At 47.1% G+C, this 16,544-nt stretch overlaps 1 protein-coding gene across 4 annotated transcripts in view; it reads left to right on the forward strand.

Annotated features, from left to right (window-relative positions):
• The window catches only part of FBXW4 (F-box and WD repeat domain containing 4), a 65,070-nt gene that overhangs the window by 33,450 nt on the left and 15,076 nt on the right, over positions 1-16,544 (forward strand). For 2 of the 4 annotated variants that reach the window (XM_068399638.1, XM_068399640.1), the window contains one exon: positions 16,040-16,105. The exons of 1 other annotated variant lie outside the window; for it this stretch is intronic. In XM_068399638.1, the coding sequence (XP_068255739.1) occupies positions 16,040-16,105 (66 nt within the window). Of the gene's footprint in view, positions 1-13,184; positions 13,345-16,039; positions 16,106-16,544 lie in introns of all 4 variants that reach the window. One more of the 4 variants, XM_068399641.1, reaches the window with a different exon arrangement.

The following is a 16,544-nucleotide window of genomic DNA, read 5'->3' on the forward strand; positions in this document are numbered from 1 at the left end:
GGTACCGGGACCAGTTCTATTCAATATATTCATTAATGACTTGGATGAGGGAATAGAGTGCACTGTCAGCAAGTTCGCTGATGACACCAAACTGGGAGGAGTGGCTGATGCGCCAGAAGGCTGCGCAGCTATTCAGAGAGACCTGGACAGGCTGGAGAGTTGGGCGGGGAGAAATTTAATGAAATATAATAAGGGCAAGTGTAGAGTCCTGCACCTGGGCAAGAACAACCCCAGGTATGAGTACAAGTTGGGGACAGACCTGTTGGAGACCAGCGTAGGGGAGAGGGACCTGGGGGTCCTAGTGGACAGCAGGATGACCATGAGCCAGCAGTGTGCCCTTGTGGCCAAGAAGGCCAATGGCATCCTGGGGTGTATTAGAAGGGGTGTGGTTAGGAGGTCGAGAGAGGTTCTCCTCCCCCTCTACTCTGCCCTGGTGAGGCCGCATCTGGAATATTGTGTCCAGTTCTGGGCCCCTCAGTTCAAGAAGGACAGGGAACTGCTAGAGTCCAGCGCAGAGCCACGAAGATGATTAAGGGAGTGGAACATCTCCCTTATGAGGAGAGGCTGAGGGAGCTGGGTCTCTCTAGCTTAGAGAAGAGGAGACTGAGGGGTGACCTCATTAATGTTTATAAATATGTAAAGGGCAAGTGTCATGAGGATGGAGCCAGGCTCTTCTCAGTGACATCCCTTGACAGGACAAGGGGCAATGGGTGCAAGCTGGAACACAGGAGGTTCCGCATAAATATGAGGAAAAACTTCTTTATGGTGAGGGTGACCGAACACTGGAACAGGCTGCCCAGAGAGGTTGTGGAGTCTCCTTCTCTGGAGATGTTTAAAACCCGCCTGGACGCGTTCCTGTGTGGTATGGTCTAGGCAATCCTGCTCCGGCAGGGTGATTGGACTAGATGATCTTTCGAGGTCCCTTCCAATCCCTAACATTCTGTGATTCTGTGAAATGGCTGCATTACTAGTTTGTATCGTGTTTTTCTGGTACGTCCCCGTATTTGGTCCCAAGTCAAACACTCTGCAGAAGTTGTTGATGTGCTGATGTTTAGTTGCCTCCATTAGGCAGTTCTGGTAAAACCAGTGTGAAAAGAAATATGGAGAGTAAGATGGTGATGGGTAAGCTTGTGTGTGGAAGTGTTATTCACCAAATCCTACAACAGAACTAGAGACATTTGAAATTACTAGGAGATTGCTTTAAAATGGACAAAACATAGCATTTCTTCACACAGTATGTAGTGAACTTCCTTCTCCAGAAGGTTATGGAGGTGGATGATGCCAGCAGTTTTGAAAGAGATTTGGCAAATTCATGGATAGCAGGCCCATAATGAAGGACTAGATAGGGATACACTCCCTAAAATCCTTAATAGGGCATTGTGGATAGGGCATTGTGGATGCTGGGGCAGTACAAAGAGAATGACCACAGAAAGTTGCCGAGCATATGTGTTCTTCCTGAACAGCATCTGCTGGTACCACTGCTGAAGACAAAACAGTGATCTAGATGGGCCATGGCTGATCAAGGTGGGCATTTCTCATGTTCTTCTGGCCACGGTGGGTCAATCCAGCATCCATCTACCCCAGTGTTTGGTGTCCAGCAGTGGTCAGTAGTAGATATCTAGGGAGAAGGGTAAGAAACAAGACAAAGCGCAAAAAGGTCCTTTCCTGCCTGTTCCTTCCCAGCTTTCACTGATGGGGAAGTTAGGGTTTCCCTGGCTAGAGTTTGCATCTGGATCAGTGTTTCTTCCATATTTGCAGAGGCTAGCTCTTTGAGCAGCACATCACTTCTTTCTGAACCTGTTAATGTTCTGGTCTTCATAGGCTCCTTTGCAATTCAGTGTTGTGTCCTAAGGAAGAAACACTTTGTTCTGTTTTTAAAACTTTTGCCTGACCTTCTTATGGGAGTACGTAGTGAATGATTCCTTCCTCTGAATACCCGCTGCTCTGTTTACGATTTTAGTATTTTCCCCAGGGCACCATAACTCTAGTATCTATGGCCTTGTGCGAAGCAGCAGCAGACCATGACCGTTGCAAGTACTTGCTGGCCAGTTGTTAGTTAGAGTGGACTTCACACGTAGGCGTCCCTGAGATGTGCTAAGCTCATCGTTTCCTCCCAGTGCAGCCTCTGACTGGAGTCCACAGAGATGCAGCCTAACCTGAATTGATGGTCATGTAATTGGATCTTGTGTATCTACATGATAAAGATCAATGACAGCTTCAACTGGGACACTCCTAACTTGCTGCAGAGTCAAATACTGACACTTTAGTAATGTGCTCATTTCAGTGGCGGACACGTGAGTGAGCTTGGATCTGGCGTTTCTTCATGTGGGTGTTTGACTTGCCAAGTAAATATGGTTCTTTTAATAACTGTGTTTTTGGATGAGACTTCCTAAACTCTCAGAGTGCATGGCAATGGGACAGGCCATGGAAAGGAAAGGAGGAAACTGTGGTTTCACACTCCTGCCCACAAAGCTGCCTGTGCATCTAAAGCTTCCAGACCTCTGTTCCTTGAGGTGTTGGAGGACTGACTGCCAGCAGGTTGTCCTGCCTCACCTCGAGAGCAGCTTCCTGAGGGGCAGGAGGCAGTGGGGTATTTCGTATCTCTTTATCAGATATTTCTTGACATCAAAGGACAATGTGTTTTAGGGAATCCTCTGTTCCATTGCAGACTTGGGAGATGTGTCCCTGAAGGGGCTTTTTCCCAGTCCTTTCCAGTGCAATCCTTTCCCTCCTACTCAATTTTCTGTGTCATTTTTTTCCCAATATACTGACCTTAAGCATCATAATAAATGATTCCTCGCCTTCTTGCCTTGTCCTTTCCCTGTCTCTACTGCATCTGTTTTGCCTGATTCCTTTCCTATCTTCATCTGGCTAATCTCAGTTATCACTGAAATTCAATAGCTCTTGGCCTGCCTTGCAGCCCACCCTGATTACAGATACTGAAGGTGGTCACTTGTGCTGTGAACCTGTATTTTATTGTATATTGATGTCAGGATGGTTTGAGCTCTGGCTTCTGCAAAACTTTTTTAGGTAGTTCAGGATCTGTGTAGGAGGTGGCCACTAAACATCCTTATGCCTTAGACATGTGTTGTCTGTTTGGTTGTTTAATGAAATCTTGTGTGCCTTTCTCTGCATAGAGGGCTGGGGCTGTCCTTTCTGGCCTGACTGTCAGGCTTTATTTCTCACTCTGGTGCTTGCTCACAATCAAGCATGCTCTGAACCTGCAGATGGAGGGCAGGGGCTTCATTCAGGATCTTGGTTGCTTAGGGGCAGACAGTTGACATGCTCCAAATGCTTAGCATGAAAACCCTGAAGCAAATCATATTGCATGGAATGGAGAGCTGGGGAGAGGGAAGCTGCCCAGAACTTTAAAGGCAAGTGAATTGAGGTTGTTGCAAGCGTGTCCATGTCAGGGCTGGAATGATCGGAGCAGGAAAGCTCTAGGAGTCATTTCATGGCTGAGTTAAACGCAGATGAGGCTTTGGTTGCCTCCTCCACAGAGCACCTGTGTCTCCATGCCTCAGTGTCCTGGACCTCTCTGTGTGCAGCATGTGCTACATATACACACTTTTCCCCTTTCACCTTTCTTGGTCTTTAGCTTCTTAAAACCCTCTGAATGTTATTTCCTTCTCCTCTGCTGAACAATTCATTTAACCTTCATTTGGAAATTGTTTGAATATCATGGAGCAGAGGAGGAAGATCAAGCACTCTGTTTTTAAGTGATTTGGCTTCTTTCCCCTATAAGCGTGAACAAGTATAGCTCCTGCCTCTGCATGATGTAGAGAAACAACTGCTGTCTTTTGTGGGAGGACGATGAAAGTATATGTTTGTTGATAAGTCCTCTTCTTCCTCACCACCCTGATCACTTTTTTCAAAATCCTCCTAAATTGGAAACTTTGAATTTGGTTTACATATGTGTGTATGTATGGCAAAAGTAATAGGACAAAAATAATTCGTGGCTTGTGGCACCAGGAGAACAGATTCCTTCCCGCCTCTACTTTTGAAATGAAACATTCTTGGGTTTTAGTTGTTCTGGCAAATCTGAAAGGATTCTCCCCTCCCCCTGACCTCACTGGCATGCACAATTGCTGGCTTATTGAAAAGTCATTTTCTGTCATATGTTCTAATGGAAAAGTTTAGATAAGCTGTCATTACATATATGCATTTTTTAAAAGAATACTTATTAACTGAAAACTCTGCCAGTCATGTCTGAAAATACATTGGGATTGGCATTTGCAGTCTTAAAGCTTAAAAAAAAAGGAGATATTTTTAAAATGGGAGAGGTTTTCTTCTTTTGCATCATGATTCTTTAAACATTTTCTACACGTGGGCATGTGTTTAGACTTTTGTCCAAAGCAATGACAGCTGGAGTATTTACTTAAATCAATTCTATGTGTCCCCTTGTTGTAGGATGTGGGATTGTAAGAAGAAAAAGCCCTGGACATTGTAAGGTTTGTGATAAGGTATGAACACGGGCAACATTACATATCTTTTCCCACTGGTGCTGAGAATGTTCACTGTATTTCTGTGCATAGCCTTGAAACTGGCGTGGTCAACTTGGGTCTGCTTATATTTATTCTTTGTGTCTGCTTCTCAGATGCTGGCATTGATTTCATGCCAAGCATATTTTGTTCAGAAGTGTCAAAGGTTGCTTTTAAGGAAAAAGTCTTGAGCATTGATGAGCCAACAGCACACAACATCTAGCTGAACTCATCTCTGTGGCAAGTACTTAAAGGAGCTTGGGTGAGGCTGCAAAAAATTGGATTGAAATTGAAAAATGGACCTTAGTAAAATGTGAAAGATACATATGATCTGAAGAGAAATCAGAGTATTGTGTGGTGGAATCAGGCAACTTACTTCTCCAGTCTGCAACCTGCTGCAGCGTTGGGTCACAGTTGTGTGTTTTAGGCAGCTCAGAAATGACAAGTCTGTGCCTTGGGGGTTGTGCTGCCTGTCTCCTTGCTACATATTGAGTATCTGGGGAATCTCCTTTCCCTGTTGTCAGGATCGTTTTGAGTGCATCATCTCCTAGGGCTTGCTGAGCACTCCTATGTAACTGGTGCTCTGATGAAAGTAGTGGGCACCTTTTCCCTTGCCTGCTTAACTTTTGGTCTTCATTGCAGTATAAGGACTGAGCTTTCAGATTGTGACAGTTCTTGCTTTCCAGTAGGAAGCTGCAATCATAAGGGACACAAGATGAGTTTTTTCAAAATATAATAGCATAAAAAAAAGACCCCATTGCACTGGAGCTGTGATCATCGAGTCTGCTTGAGTAGGTTTAACTTGTCTATAGCCCTGGAGCTGACCAGTGAGGACAGGGATTTCTGTCCTGAAAGCAATGGATAATTCAAAGGAAGCATAGATGCTAGGAAGTCTTGAGAATCAGCAGAGGCACTGTGCCACAGGATGCCAGTCTCTGGCTTGTGGGACAACTGATGCCGGCCTGGTGCAACACAGGAGCAATACACTGGGAGACAAGTGGTTTGGTCAACCCACATGCAGCAGGTTCCCTGGTAGGTTTTGCAGAACCAAAGGCTCGTAGCAGAAAGGGAGGTGGAATAAGTGAGGTCCCACTATGAAAAGCAGTTTTGCTTTGCTAAGGAGAAATGCCTCAGTACCCAGAGAACCTGGAGCCTTCATTGCTGTCGTCCTGGTTCTGCTTGTTACCTGACTTTTGGGGCAGATGCTGGAGGAGGTGAATGATTCTTCTCTGATTCTTCTCAGCAATAAGAGTTCTTGCTTTGTCCTCGGCACAGTTCTTGCTATCCTGTCTGGGACCTGCACTGTCCGGTTTCCTCTCCCCAGGTCTGTTGCCTTTCTTAATCTCAGTGCAAAGGTACTAGACTAGAAATCCTGCCCTGGGAGCGTAGGCCACACCAGGCCTTCAAGAATCTGTCGTGCATCGCACCTCTTCACGTACTCCTATTGTGTATCACTGGATCTCTTTTCTCCTTTACCCCTTTTTTGGCATCCTGCACTGCCCTGTTCCACAGGCTGGGGGAAAGATGCTTGTCATGAGCTGACCTCCTCGGCGTGTGTCCCACCGCTGACCGTGCCCCCGCTTTGCCAGGCAGGCTGTCCCACTCCAACCCCCTCCTCCTGTTTACCCCAGATCGGAGCCCCCAAGAGGTCTTTGTCCGCCTGTTGAGAGCAGCCCCAGTCCTGCCGTTCCCACATGGTGCACCCTCCCCGGCAGTCCCCTCCCCGTTCAGCAGTTTGGGCTGAAAGAACATTGGCTAATTACACCGGCCTGAAAATTACCACTTTGCTTCATTCTCCTGCTGATGGGCCCATTTGTGTGGGGCTCGTAGTTAGAGGGAACAAAGTCCCCCCCCGTGGCGTCAGGCAGGCCCCAAGTGTGAAGCTACAGGTATAAGCAAGAGGGGAATGAAGGGAATAATTACCAGCTTCTCCAGGTGAAAGCCCTGTTAAAACTTCAATAAGCCAATTAGGGGCCAGGGTGTGTGTGGGGGGAGAGTCTCCCCCACCTATAAGTGATTCCCACCAGTAAATTAACAGAAATAATTTCATGGAGGGGAGGGTAAGAAATGGCTCTTAGAAATTGTCTTGGGATGGGGGTGAGAGGGGGGGCCTGAAACAGCATGACTGCTGCAGTGGTCCTGGTGTACTCCAACCTCCTGGCTCACTGTGTGGCCTGAAAGTGTTGGTGGGGCTAGGGGGAGAGGGAGGAGGGAGGGAAAATGGCAAAGAAAAAGGAATCGCTGGAGCTTTACACCTGGGCAGGCTTTGAGAAAGTGAGGGCTGGAGTTCAGAGCTTCTTGTAAGGCTGTGTGTGGGCTGAACACTGCGCTCAAGAGGATTGCTGGATCTGGAAAAGTGGGTGAGGGTCAGGCTCAGGGTGTCTTCCCCATCAGGGCAAGGGGGAAAGCTGACAGTGTTGAGCCCAGAAGGGAAGGGATAAGTGCTGGGTGTGAAGGCTAGAGGTGGGTGTGCAGATAGGTGAGAACTGAGTGCCAGACCTTCAGAGATCTGTCTGAGATGTGTGATGGTCTGTAGGTGCCCTGCCTTATCCCAGGAGCAGATGGTGTCCAGTGTATCTTATCCAGGAACCACGTTTTCCTGCTGCTCGGCCAGCAGCTTCACCTGTTTCTTCTTTTCAATTGATTCAAAAAGCCAATGTCTTTGTGTGGAGATTTTATGAAGTCACCTTGCAATCCTTGCACTGTATTGCAGATGGCATGTGCAGCAGTCAGGGGTAGAGCATGCTGTCTGGTGGGTACCTAGCAGAGGTCTTGCCAGTCTGTGTTTGAGTGGCTGCTCTGGGGAGTAGCGCAGGAGTAGAGCATAGGATGAAGTTGCTGCAGGTGGCTAAGATTGCCCTAGTGATGTTGGAAGGAAGAATGCATAGTGTAATTACAGAAGTCCAGATACCAGCCGTGGTTATTTCACCTGTACTTGCAAACGAAGAAATAATAAAAAACTCCGTTAAACTCCTCAAAACACAAATGTAACCTCAGTAGTGACTTTCTTTATGTTTCTAATGTTACAGCTTCTGAGAATTAAAGTCCTATGAGGTTTTGTTCTGGTTATTGATAAGCTGAAACAACCCTACTGTAGTGGTGTTTAACCACCTAGTCTTGGGCACACCTGGAAGTCCCTAGACTTCCTCCTTTTTTGTTTTCCTTTTTTTCTTTTCTTCTATTTCTCCCCAGAAAGCTTTCTGTGTTAGGAATAGAGAACTGTATCTCTTGCACAGGCCAGATTTTAGACTCAGAAGCGATTTCTCAGCAGAGTCATGTTTCTTTATGATTCAGCTTCCGAGATGTAACCCCAGTGGATGCCTGCAAAGAGAGCTCAATTCACAGAAAGGCCTGGTAAGCATGTAGAGGCAAACAGTTTTGGCATGGGCTTTCTGCTCCCCCCCTTGATGTTTGGTGTGCGTTGTTCAGACCAGTGCCCAACTTACATACTGGATTACATTCCTTCTGTGGTTAAGGAGTCTCTTTTTCCTGTAATAACAGTTATAACTTGAGCATCAGTTGGGGATTAAATTGAGTCTGGAGAGTGCTAGGGATGCAGGAGTTCTCGTACAGAGACCTCTGTTCTGGACAACCCCTCCACGCCTGGCAAGCCCAGAGAGTGGGGAGTGAGGAAGGATGATGAAGAGTGTTGGACATACCATGCAAATAAGTATTTTACACCGTTAAACATGGGTTATCAAACTTTTCCCTTTATTAAAGGATTAGGGTTGATATCAACCCAGCAGAAATACTGTGCAGCCACAAAGGCAATTCTGTTTGAGGTTCTGAAAAATGACAGCAGCACTGTGAAAAGCACTGTTTGAATATGGCTCTTGTATGAGAACAACCAGGACCCTCAATCAACTTTCATAGAGCTAATCTCAGTATGGTCCTGTCCTGGACATTTGCTTCTCCCTAAAAGCATGTGTCATGTGGAGTAGTAGGGAAAGGAGGGTGATATTTAGACGCAAACAGCCCTAGGAACATTAGGACTGTTTTGTGGGTGGACTCATTTGTTTCTAATAAAGGATATTTTTCTGTTCAATGCCGCAGTGTGGAGGAGGTCTGTGTGCCTGTGTCAGTCCTGTCTGGAATCTGTCTTAATGTCGTTGAGCTCAGGTTTTTATCCAGAGATGGGGGTCACGTTCTATATTGAGCTGCCTGTTTTCACAAAACTTACCTGCTGCAGGGATGGTGAAGGGACAGTGAACAAGGTTATGGGATGACTTGGGCAGACAATATGGGGTGAAGCTGCAAAGCAATGAAGGCAAGATGGTGGTGTCTAGGTTGGGTACCTGCTAATCAACTTGCTAGAGTAGGGGTGATCCGTCTAGCATGCTGGGAATTGGGCCTTTGGGGATATTAAAGGCTTATCCTGTTCTCCGGCCTGTGGGTCTCTGAAGTCTGGAGGAAGACATGAAGTTAGAGGCCAAGTCGTAGGGTTGGAAAGGTGAAGCTGACTTCACCTCTGTCGTGAGGCACGCAGTAAATGACATGGGAGACAATGACACAAGCACTTCTTCTATCAAGTGTGCCGGAGTTCTGCCTCAAATGTGAGACTTTGCTGTTTCAACCCAGCATCTCTACAATACCCTTCAGTACAAAATGTAAATGTCTTCTTTCTGGGGACCACTTTCTAGTGGTCCACTTGGGGCTTGAGGCAGCATGCAAATGAGCAATTAGTCTGTCAGTGCCTGTGTCACTGGTGCTCCTTGCCAGGGCATGGCATTTCCTCTTGGAGCAGCAGTGGTTGTAAATTTTGTGGCATTCATGCAGTCATCTTTACACATTTTGTTTTCTCTGTGTGCCGGTTCCCTGGTGGGGAGTGGCAGAGCTCTTCTGTAGCTTCTCTGCGTGCAATTTATGATGCGTGTCAGGAGCACAGTTCATCCCTGACCTGACTGATGCCTTGAGGGATGCTGTGGCGTGCACACGAGGCTCAAGGAAGCAGCAGCAAACATGCCAGCGCTTTCCAGTCTGTTTGTGGAACAAGCCTGGTCATTTGCGTCCAGCTGCTCATTCTCTTCGGCAATGTTACTCACTGCTGAACAAAGATGAGGCTATGCAGCAGTGAGTCTCTGCTTGCTCAGGTGAGCTCAGTCCTGTTACTGAGTCCAATATAAGACTGTTTTACATGTGTGCAAGCAGCTGGGCACAAATATAAGCTCAGCTCCAGAAGCTCTTCTTTGTGCTGAGTCTAGAGTAGTATAGGGACCTGAGGAGACTGCCAGCAGACTCCTGAAACCAGGCTTTAACAAAGTGTAGTGTGGGTACCCTTTAGCCTAGAACAGCAGCCAGCAACACAAATAGAGAATGTTTAAGTCGGTTTGATGGACCTTGTCATTTTTTCCTTGCACTGAACGTCTGGAGCTGAAGCATTGCATGGCAAGGATGCGAGAGGAGCATGGTACGTGGGATTGGATGGATGGGAAGGCTACTGGGGACTCAGGAATATGGAAAGACTTAGTCTGGAGCCAAAAGCCAGAGGGGTATTGCAGATCTGTAGTAAATTGGATGCAACCTGCACTTGTAATATCAGGTTTCAGATGGTTATGTTGTGTGTCATTGGCTTCTTCAACTTTTCCAGTTTTATCTTCTTCTAAATAGCCTTCTGCTCCCTGTGTTCCGTGTTCTGGAAAGTTGTAATTTTGGCCCATTGACAGTGCCAGACTTTTGGTGCAACTGCCTTACCTGCCGATGTTTCTTCAGTTTGTGGTTACTGGGTTATTAGCATATAACCCAGCTGTCCTGGCTTACTTCTGATACTGAAGGTGCTTGGTTCAGTTCTCTGGTCATCCTGCAAGAGGCACAAAGCAGGGCTAAAGGGATCGGTCTGGGGCAGTGAAGGGGCAATATCAGCCCTGCGTGACCACCCAATCCTGGCTTTGTCCAGCATTGCCCGAATCAAGGGCAGGTGGGACTTCTTTCACGTTTGTGGTGCCCGCTTTCTCATGGAGAAGAAAATGCTAAACTGATACTGTGCTTTTTTTTTTTCCTTCCTGCAAATTAAGTGCCCCTGGGGAAGGAGCACCTGCTTCCCTGCACTGTCTCAGTCTCCCTCCCTTTGTGTGTATCTGGTCTGTTGGAGAAGCCTCATGCTGGAGGTGCCAAAACTCCCTGCGCTGAGCTTCTGACCCCCCTCCTTTCCCCTTCACAATGTTGTTACTGTTGCATCTGCTCCCCAGCCTCCTGGGCTCTTCAGCAGGGGCTCCATCAAGTTTGTGTGACCTTAGCACTGTGTTCATGCTGGAGGAGTTACTTTCCATAATGATGTCAACTGATGAGGTTAGCAGGATGGTGGCGGCCGCGATAAGACATGACATGTTCTAATGATTCGCCTTAGCGAGCTGTGTGTGTGTGTTGGGGGGCACAGAGGGGCTTAGAGAGGGGAGGTGGGGGCCCCACAGGTGCCGACAAAGACTTTGACCTTTGCTGCTATAATATCAGTGTTTCACAGGCAGGGCGGTTCGGTAACCCACTTTCAGCCCATCAAAAATTGATTTAATTGCAATTTTTTCCCCCAATTAGGAGCACTGGAGCTTAACTAATTGGAGTAATAGAGAGTAATAAGGCTCTGATAAAAAGCCTTCTTCTGCCTCCTTTGTATCTTGTGTCATCGCCTGTCAGAGGTCAGAGAGCTTGCATATTCTATTAGGCAGAGTTGCCTTCATTTGTACAAATTAGTTTACCCAACAGTAATTAAAATGCCAGTGCGGGTCGGGGAGAGCTGAATGCAATTGATGGGCACGTTGGTGAAGGATTTGACAGCTCCGGTGGCCTCCCTTGCCAAAGCGTGTCAGTGCTGAATCAAAGGCTACACAAACCCACAGACCCGTGTGTTTAATCCGCGGCACCGTCGGCACCAACTGCTTTCTCTCTTCTCCACACTCCATTTGGACTTGCTTTCTCTTTCCTTCTTTTCTCATCCCACTTGAGACTTTTTAAAAAAGATGTTTCCCATCTTTGAGCTGTCCTGTCTGTTGATCACTTTCATAATGCTGCTACCAGCCCCCCTGGCCTGTCTCCCTCGGTGCTCCCCCTCCTCTCCCCCTGCCTTCCACATTCCCAGCTGCAGGGCTATGTCAAGTAATAACTTCTTTGTTTCCCAGTCCAATGAGTCTCCATATATAATAGTCTCCAAAATGGAACAACGATGTCCAATTCCAGGGGGCGGGGGAGCGTGTGAGGAGGAAGGAACAGGCTCTTGCACGTGTCAAGCAGATTCTGGATTTGAAATCCCCAAAGAGTAGAATAGGACTTAGGAAGCTATCTGTTTACAGTACAGGGGAAGGGCACAAGCCTGGGGCACAGGGGAAGTTTAAAGAGAAGAGGTTGGAAAGGGCCTGTTTCACACAGGTTCCTTCAGTGACTTTGCATTGCAGGATTGCCAGCTCAGGCAGTGCCTGCTGGGTTGACAGTGAGGAGGGTATGTATTGTACAATGGGATTTGTATCTCTGGAGCTGAGGCTGCTTCCAGGCCTTGTGACATGCCGCATCTTTGCAAAAGGACTGATGGGCCCCTACCTCTTTCCCTCTGGTTCATCCACATCTGGCAATGTTCTGTCAAGGATGGGATAAAGAGGGATGCTACAGGTGGGGTGAAACTGTGTAGCTGACACCTTGGTAGCAGGCATGGGATCACTGCAGCTGGACTGTAGCCAGAGCGCTCCTGCTGTTGCCAGAAATGCCGTGGGATGTTCAACAGCTTCTCTCCAGTCAGATGGAGAGTTCTTGTGTTTCCTCCAACAGCACTGCCAGGATGTATGTTCTCTCTCATCCCCTGGCACAGCTTCTATTGTGAGGGGATGATCTCTAATGAAATGTCTCTTCTGTAGCACAGAGAATGTCTGGCTTCGGGAGAAGGAGTTCTCTCTCTCTCTTCCCGCCACCCGGCTTCTTGGTAGGGAGTTTCAAATGGGAAAGAGAACATCAAAGTATCAGATGAGTTGGAAAATGCCTTGCTTTGGACAACAAAAACATGCTATGTATGAAGTATGTGTGTCTCAGTGCTCTGCAAAATCCTTGCCTTCCTCGTACAGCAGAGGTGGAAATGCTATGTTGGCTTGCTTGTTTTTGCCTCCTGGGGAATCTCTGTGAAGACAACATACCCTGATATGGAAGCCCTGCGAAGGTGCTCATTTTCCCATTAGAGGAGTCTTTTGGAGGGAGCTTGTAGTCATGGTACCCAGCAGCTTTCACAGGGCAAAGGAAAGCTTAGTGGGGAAGGGACTTTACATCTCCAAGGCCATCTGAATCTTGGACATAGCAGTTTTTATGTAGCATGTAGATGCATCTGGTCAGTGTCTGTGTACATCAGTAGTATCATATATACTTCAGAGAGATGGGTCATCCCTATGGTAATATATATAGGGTATCTTGTGCTCTCCTCTTCCCAATCTAGTCTCTCCTCAGTCTCTCTGACTCCTGAAAGCATTGTAGGCAAAATAAATGACATTCACTAAGCTAGTAACTCGGCTTGAGTTGTTTCTCTTGGGCAGCTGGCAAGAATAGTTGTGAAGAGGTTGCACTTGTCTAGGTCAGAGCTTTTTGGTGTGTGCTCTGTGCTTCCTAAGACAAAAAGCCTTGTTGAAGGTCAACTGAAAGAAGCAAGCCTGGTAGAAGGCTTCAGTTCTGATGAATGATGTTTCAGAAGTTTTGGAGCCAAGCTTTACATGCTTAGCTCCAATTTACATGTTGTTTTAGACCTACCAAAGCTGACTTGTGTTGCCCTTTTGCTTGGAGTGAAACTGTCACCTCTGTGAGGTTCCCAGTTATGGGAGGCCCGGGGGTTGAAGGTGTATGCCTGCAGACCAGACTCAAGGTGAGGGGCCCTGTGTCATCCCCTGGGAATCCAGACTTCCAGGTCAGTTCACTCCCAGGCTTTGACAGTTTCTCATTGGCACTACTTCTTGTGCTTGGCTTGTGAATGCTGCTTCCTAATCCTGGCAGTGAAGGTGCCCCGCTCTTCTGGTAGAAGTCTTATCTTTGCTTGCTAATGGGCTCCAGCCTGTTAAAGATAAGGCCTGCAAACCTGATCCTGCTGAAGTATGAGACAAAATTCCTGTTGACTGAATGGAGTCAGCTTTATCCAGAAGAGACTTGTTTGTGGCCCTGAGGCCTGTATGTGATGCTGGAGAGAAATATCTTCATCTAATGCTATTTTTTTTTTTTTTTTTGAGGGGTGGAGGGTAAGGACTGAGGAGGGAAAGCTGAAGTCCAGAACTGACAGCATGAGTGGGGATTAGACCTTGCTGTTCCTCCCACCTTTTTCTCCCTGTTGGTGTGCCTCCATGCTAATTTAGACCTGTGGCAACCATCAAAGCCTGGTGCATACCTTCTGCACAAAGGGGCCTGTCTCCCACGTGAGGGTGTTCTCTGCTGGGACAGAGTCAGTTTGTCCCCCAAAAGAAAAATCTTAAGCACCCAATTGCCTGCTTGACTGACTCCCTGACTGCTATTATGTTTCTAACCATGGTAATTGGCTTTAGTAGTTATTAATGGATTATGTTTGCGGAGGGAGGGACAGAACCCAACACCTAGCTTTGTAGCTGAGGGACTCCCTGACCAAAGTGCTGCTTTCCAGACATGGGGTTTGACTGGTGAGCTGTCAGAGTGGGTGTCTTTTGCTTGTTTTCCTCTAAGATGGGAGACATTGGCAAAAGGGAGCTGTTCCCTCTTGTCCTGCACTATGGTGGAGAGAAGGCAGGTGTTGAGCAGAAATGCTGTTTCCAAATATGAAATCCTGCACGCTTTCTTAATTGGTCCTCGTGGCTGCTGCACAGCAACAGGAATTGGCTTTTCCTTAGGCCCTCGGACTTTGGTCAGGGGCTTCCATGGAGAAGAGCGATGTGTGCACCCTGCAGCATCTGTGCAGAGCACCCTGTTGCTACTTGCATGTGCACTGCCAGTGAACCTGGGATTTTGCATGTAAGACAGCCTGGTTGGAGAGTCTTTGAAATAGCTCTGGTGCTGCAGGCCTTGTCTAGCCCTAAAGGGCAGCTAAGGATCACAGGACTTGTGGACACCTACAGTTGTGTGAGTTTGGGTAGGAGGGATAAAGCCAGAAAAAAAAGAGCGCCTTGGTAGCTGTAGCTCTTCCTTGGTTCCTGTAGCTCCTTGAGATGGCTTGGTGTTATCTGCTTGTGTCTTTTGCAGAGTGTATTGGCAGTGCTGCTTCGGCCTTATGATTTGGAGAAACCAATTACTCAGCTAAACCACAGAGCTAGGAGTAGGAGTCCCAAGTTCTGGCCCTGCTTCCGCATGGCTCTTCTCTGGCTTTGATTGAGTTGAGTGCGTGCTTATCACTTTGCTGCTGGGTGCCTTGTAACACCAGCAGTAGCGCTTCTCACAGAAGTCAAGGGCACTGCAAGAACCCCTTCCTGGTACAGTAGAGGCTTGGAGACATCTTCTGACTTCCAAAGGAAGAATGTTGTAGAGGATCAAAGAAAAGCTTAAAACATGCTATTTTTACAGACATGACATTGTTTCCTTATTTTGCTTTCTTCTTTCAGCTGCCAGCCCCATGTCATGCTGCAAAAGATGTTTAGGCAAAGCATAGAACTGGCTTTTATTTAAGGCAGGCTCCATTTCCTGCATTTGTGCTATCCTTGTTGCAATGGCTTAAACATAGTTTTGGCATTTTATTCTCGGTAGCTGCAATAAATGTGGGTTTGTGAGAATTCATTTATAGCTTACTTAGAAATCTTTCTATGAGCTGCTTTCTCTTATGTGGACTGAGGATGGGAAGTTGGCACAAAACAAGCAGTGTGGTATGGAGACCCACAGTACCTGTGTTCCTGCTGCTTGATTTTAAGGATTTGTTCCTGTCTTATCAACTAGTTTGAGGACAGTGGCTGTCAGGTGACCTCTGGAGCCAGCATGTACAGCAGGGATATAACATTGCCAAAGAGGACTTTGGAATGGACCCTGCTGGAGAGTGTGAACTGAGCCAAATATTGCTGCAGGAGAGCTGTGCTGCCTCTAATAGAGAGCCCTTGAGCACTGGGGAGGGCAACCTGATCTAGCTTTGAAATTGGCCCTGCTTTGAGCAGGCTGGACCAGAGACCTCTGTTCTGTGATTCGTTAGGCCTGTGATGCTGCAGCCAATTCATGATTGTGCTCAGAAGTTGCCAGCAAACAGAAGCGAGGCATGAAGTAGGAGGTAACAGGGAATTTTCCGTGGAGTCCTTCTGCAGCTTACAGTGCTGACTATATATGAAACGTGCTGGTACTGTGCTAACTGTTTTGAAAATGTTGTTGCAATTTACAGCTGCTCCTGTTTTAGGTTTTGCCTTTGCATATGCAAATGTATCTTTACGTCCTGCCAATTTTCTGCAGTTGTGACCTGCTGCATCTGGGAAGCTTAGCTGAGAGCTCTGGAGCACCTCTCCCTTTGCTGCTGCCTGCTTCTTGTGAAATGCAGTGGAACATGCTGAAATAGTCTTGAACCAGAATTCTAAGTCTGTCTTGTAGCCTGTATTCTCTGTCTTGCTCATGCACTATTTCTTCAGAACATGAGGATTAGTAAGTGGTTGGTTTGTTTGTTTGTTTTCAAACAGCTCATTTGTGACGGGGACAGCCTGCTGTGGACACACCTCACCTCTGAGAATCTGGGACCTTGAGAGGTGAGTGAGCTTCCAGGTTACAGGGAGGGACTTGACGAGAAACGTGAGTAACAATGAGAAATGCAATATTGGAGATGCCATAAAATCATGCCTTTTGTCTGTGTAGGCAAGGGAAGTTTAAACGTGAGACAGGGGATGGAACAAACTGGTGTGGAAAGGTGTGTGTGGGGGGTGGTTCTGGTTCGGTAGGAAGCAGCTCAAGTTTTTTTTCCCAGCTTTTCTAGTTGATGGCACAGCCCTCCTGATTTCTTCCCATTACTCATGTACAGTCAGAATATGCCCATTACACCTTCCTTTTCATCTGTCTCAGTTGATGCTTCAGCCTGAGCCAGAGGAGTGACGAAGGTGATCTTCATCCTCCCAATCACCCACCTGGCTGTGGTGCTCAGAAGCCAGAGGCAAATGCAAGCTCTACAGCCATCTTGTCCAGGCTGGTGTT

Source organism: Nyctibius grandis, chromosome 4 (genome assembly GCF_013368605.1).
Source record: "Nyctibius grandis isolate bNycGra1 chromosome 4, bNycGra1.pri, whole genome shotgun sequence".
NCBI lineage: Eukaryota > Metazoa > Chordata > Aves > Nyctibiiformes > Nyctibiidae > Nyctibius > Nyctibius grandis.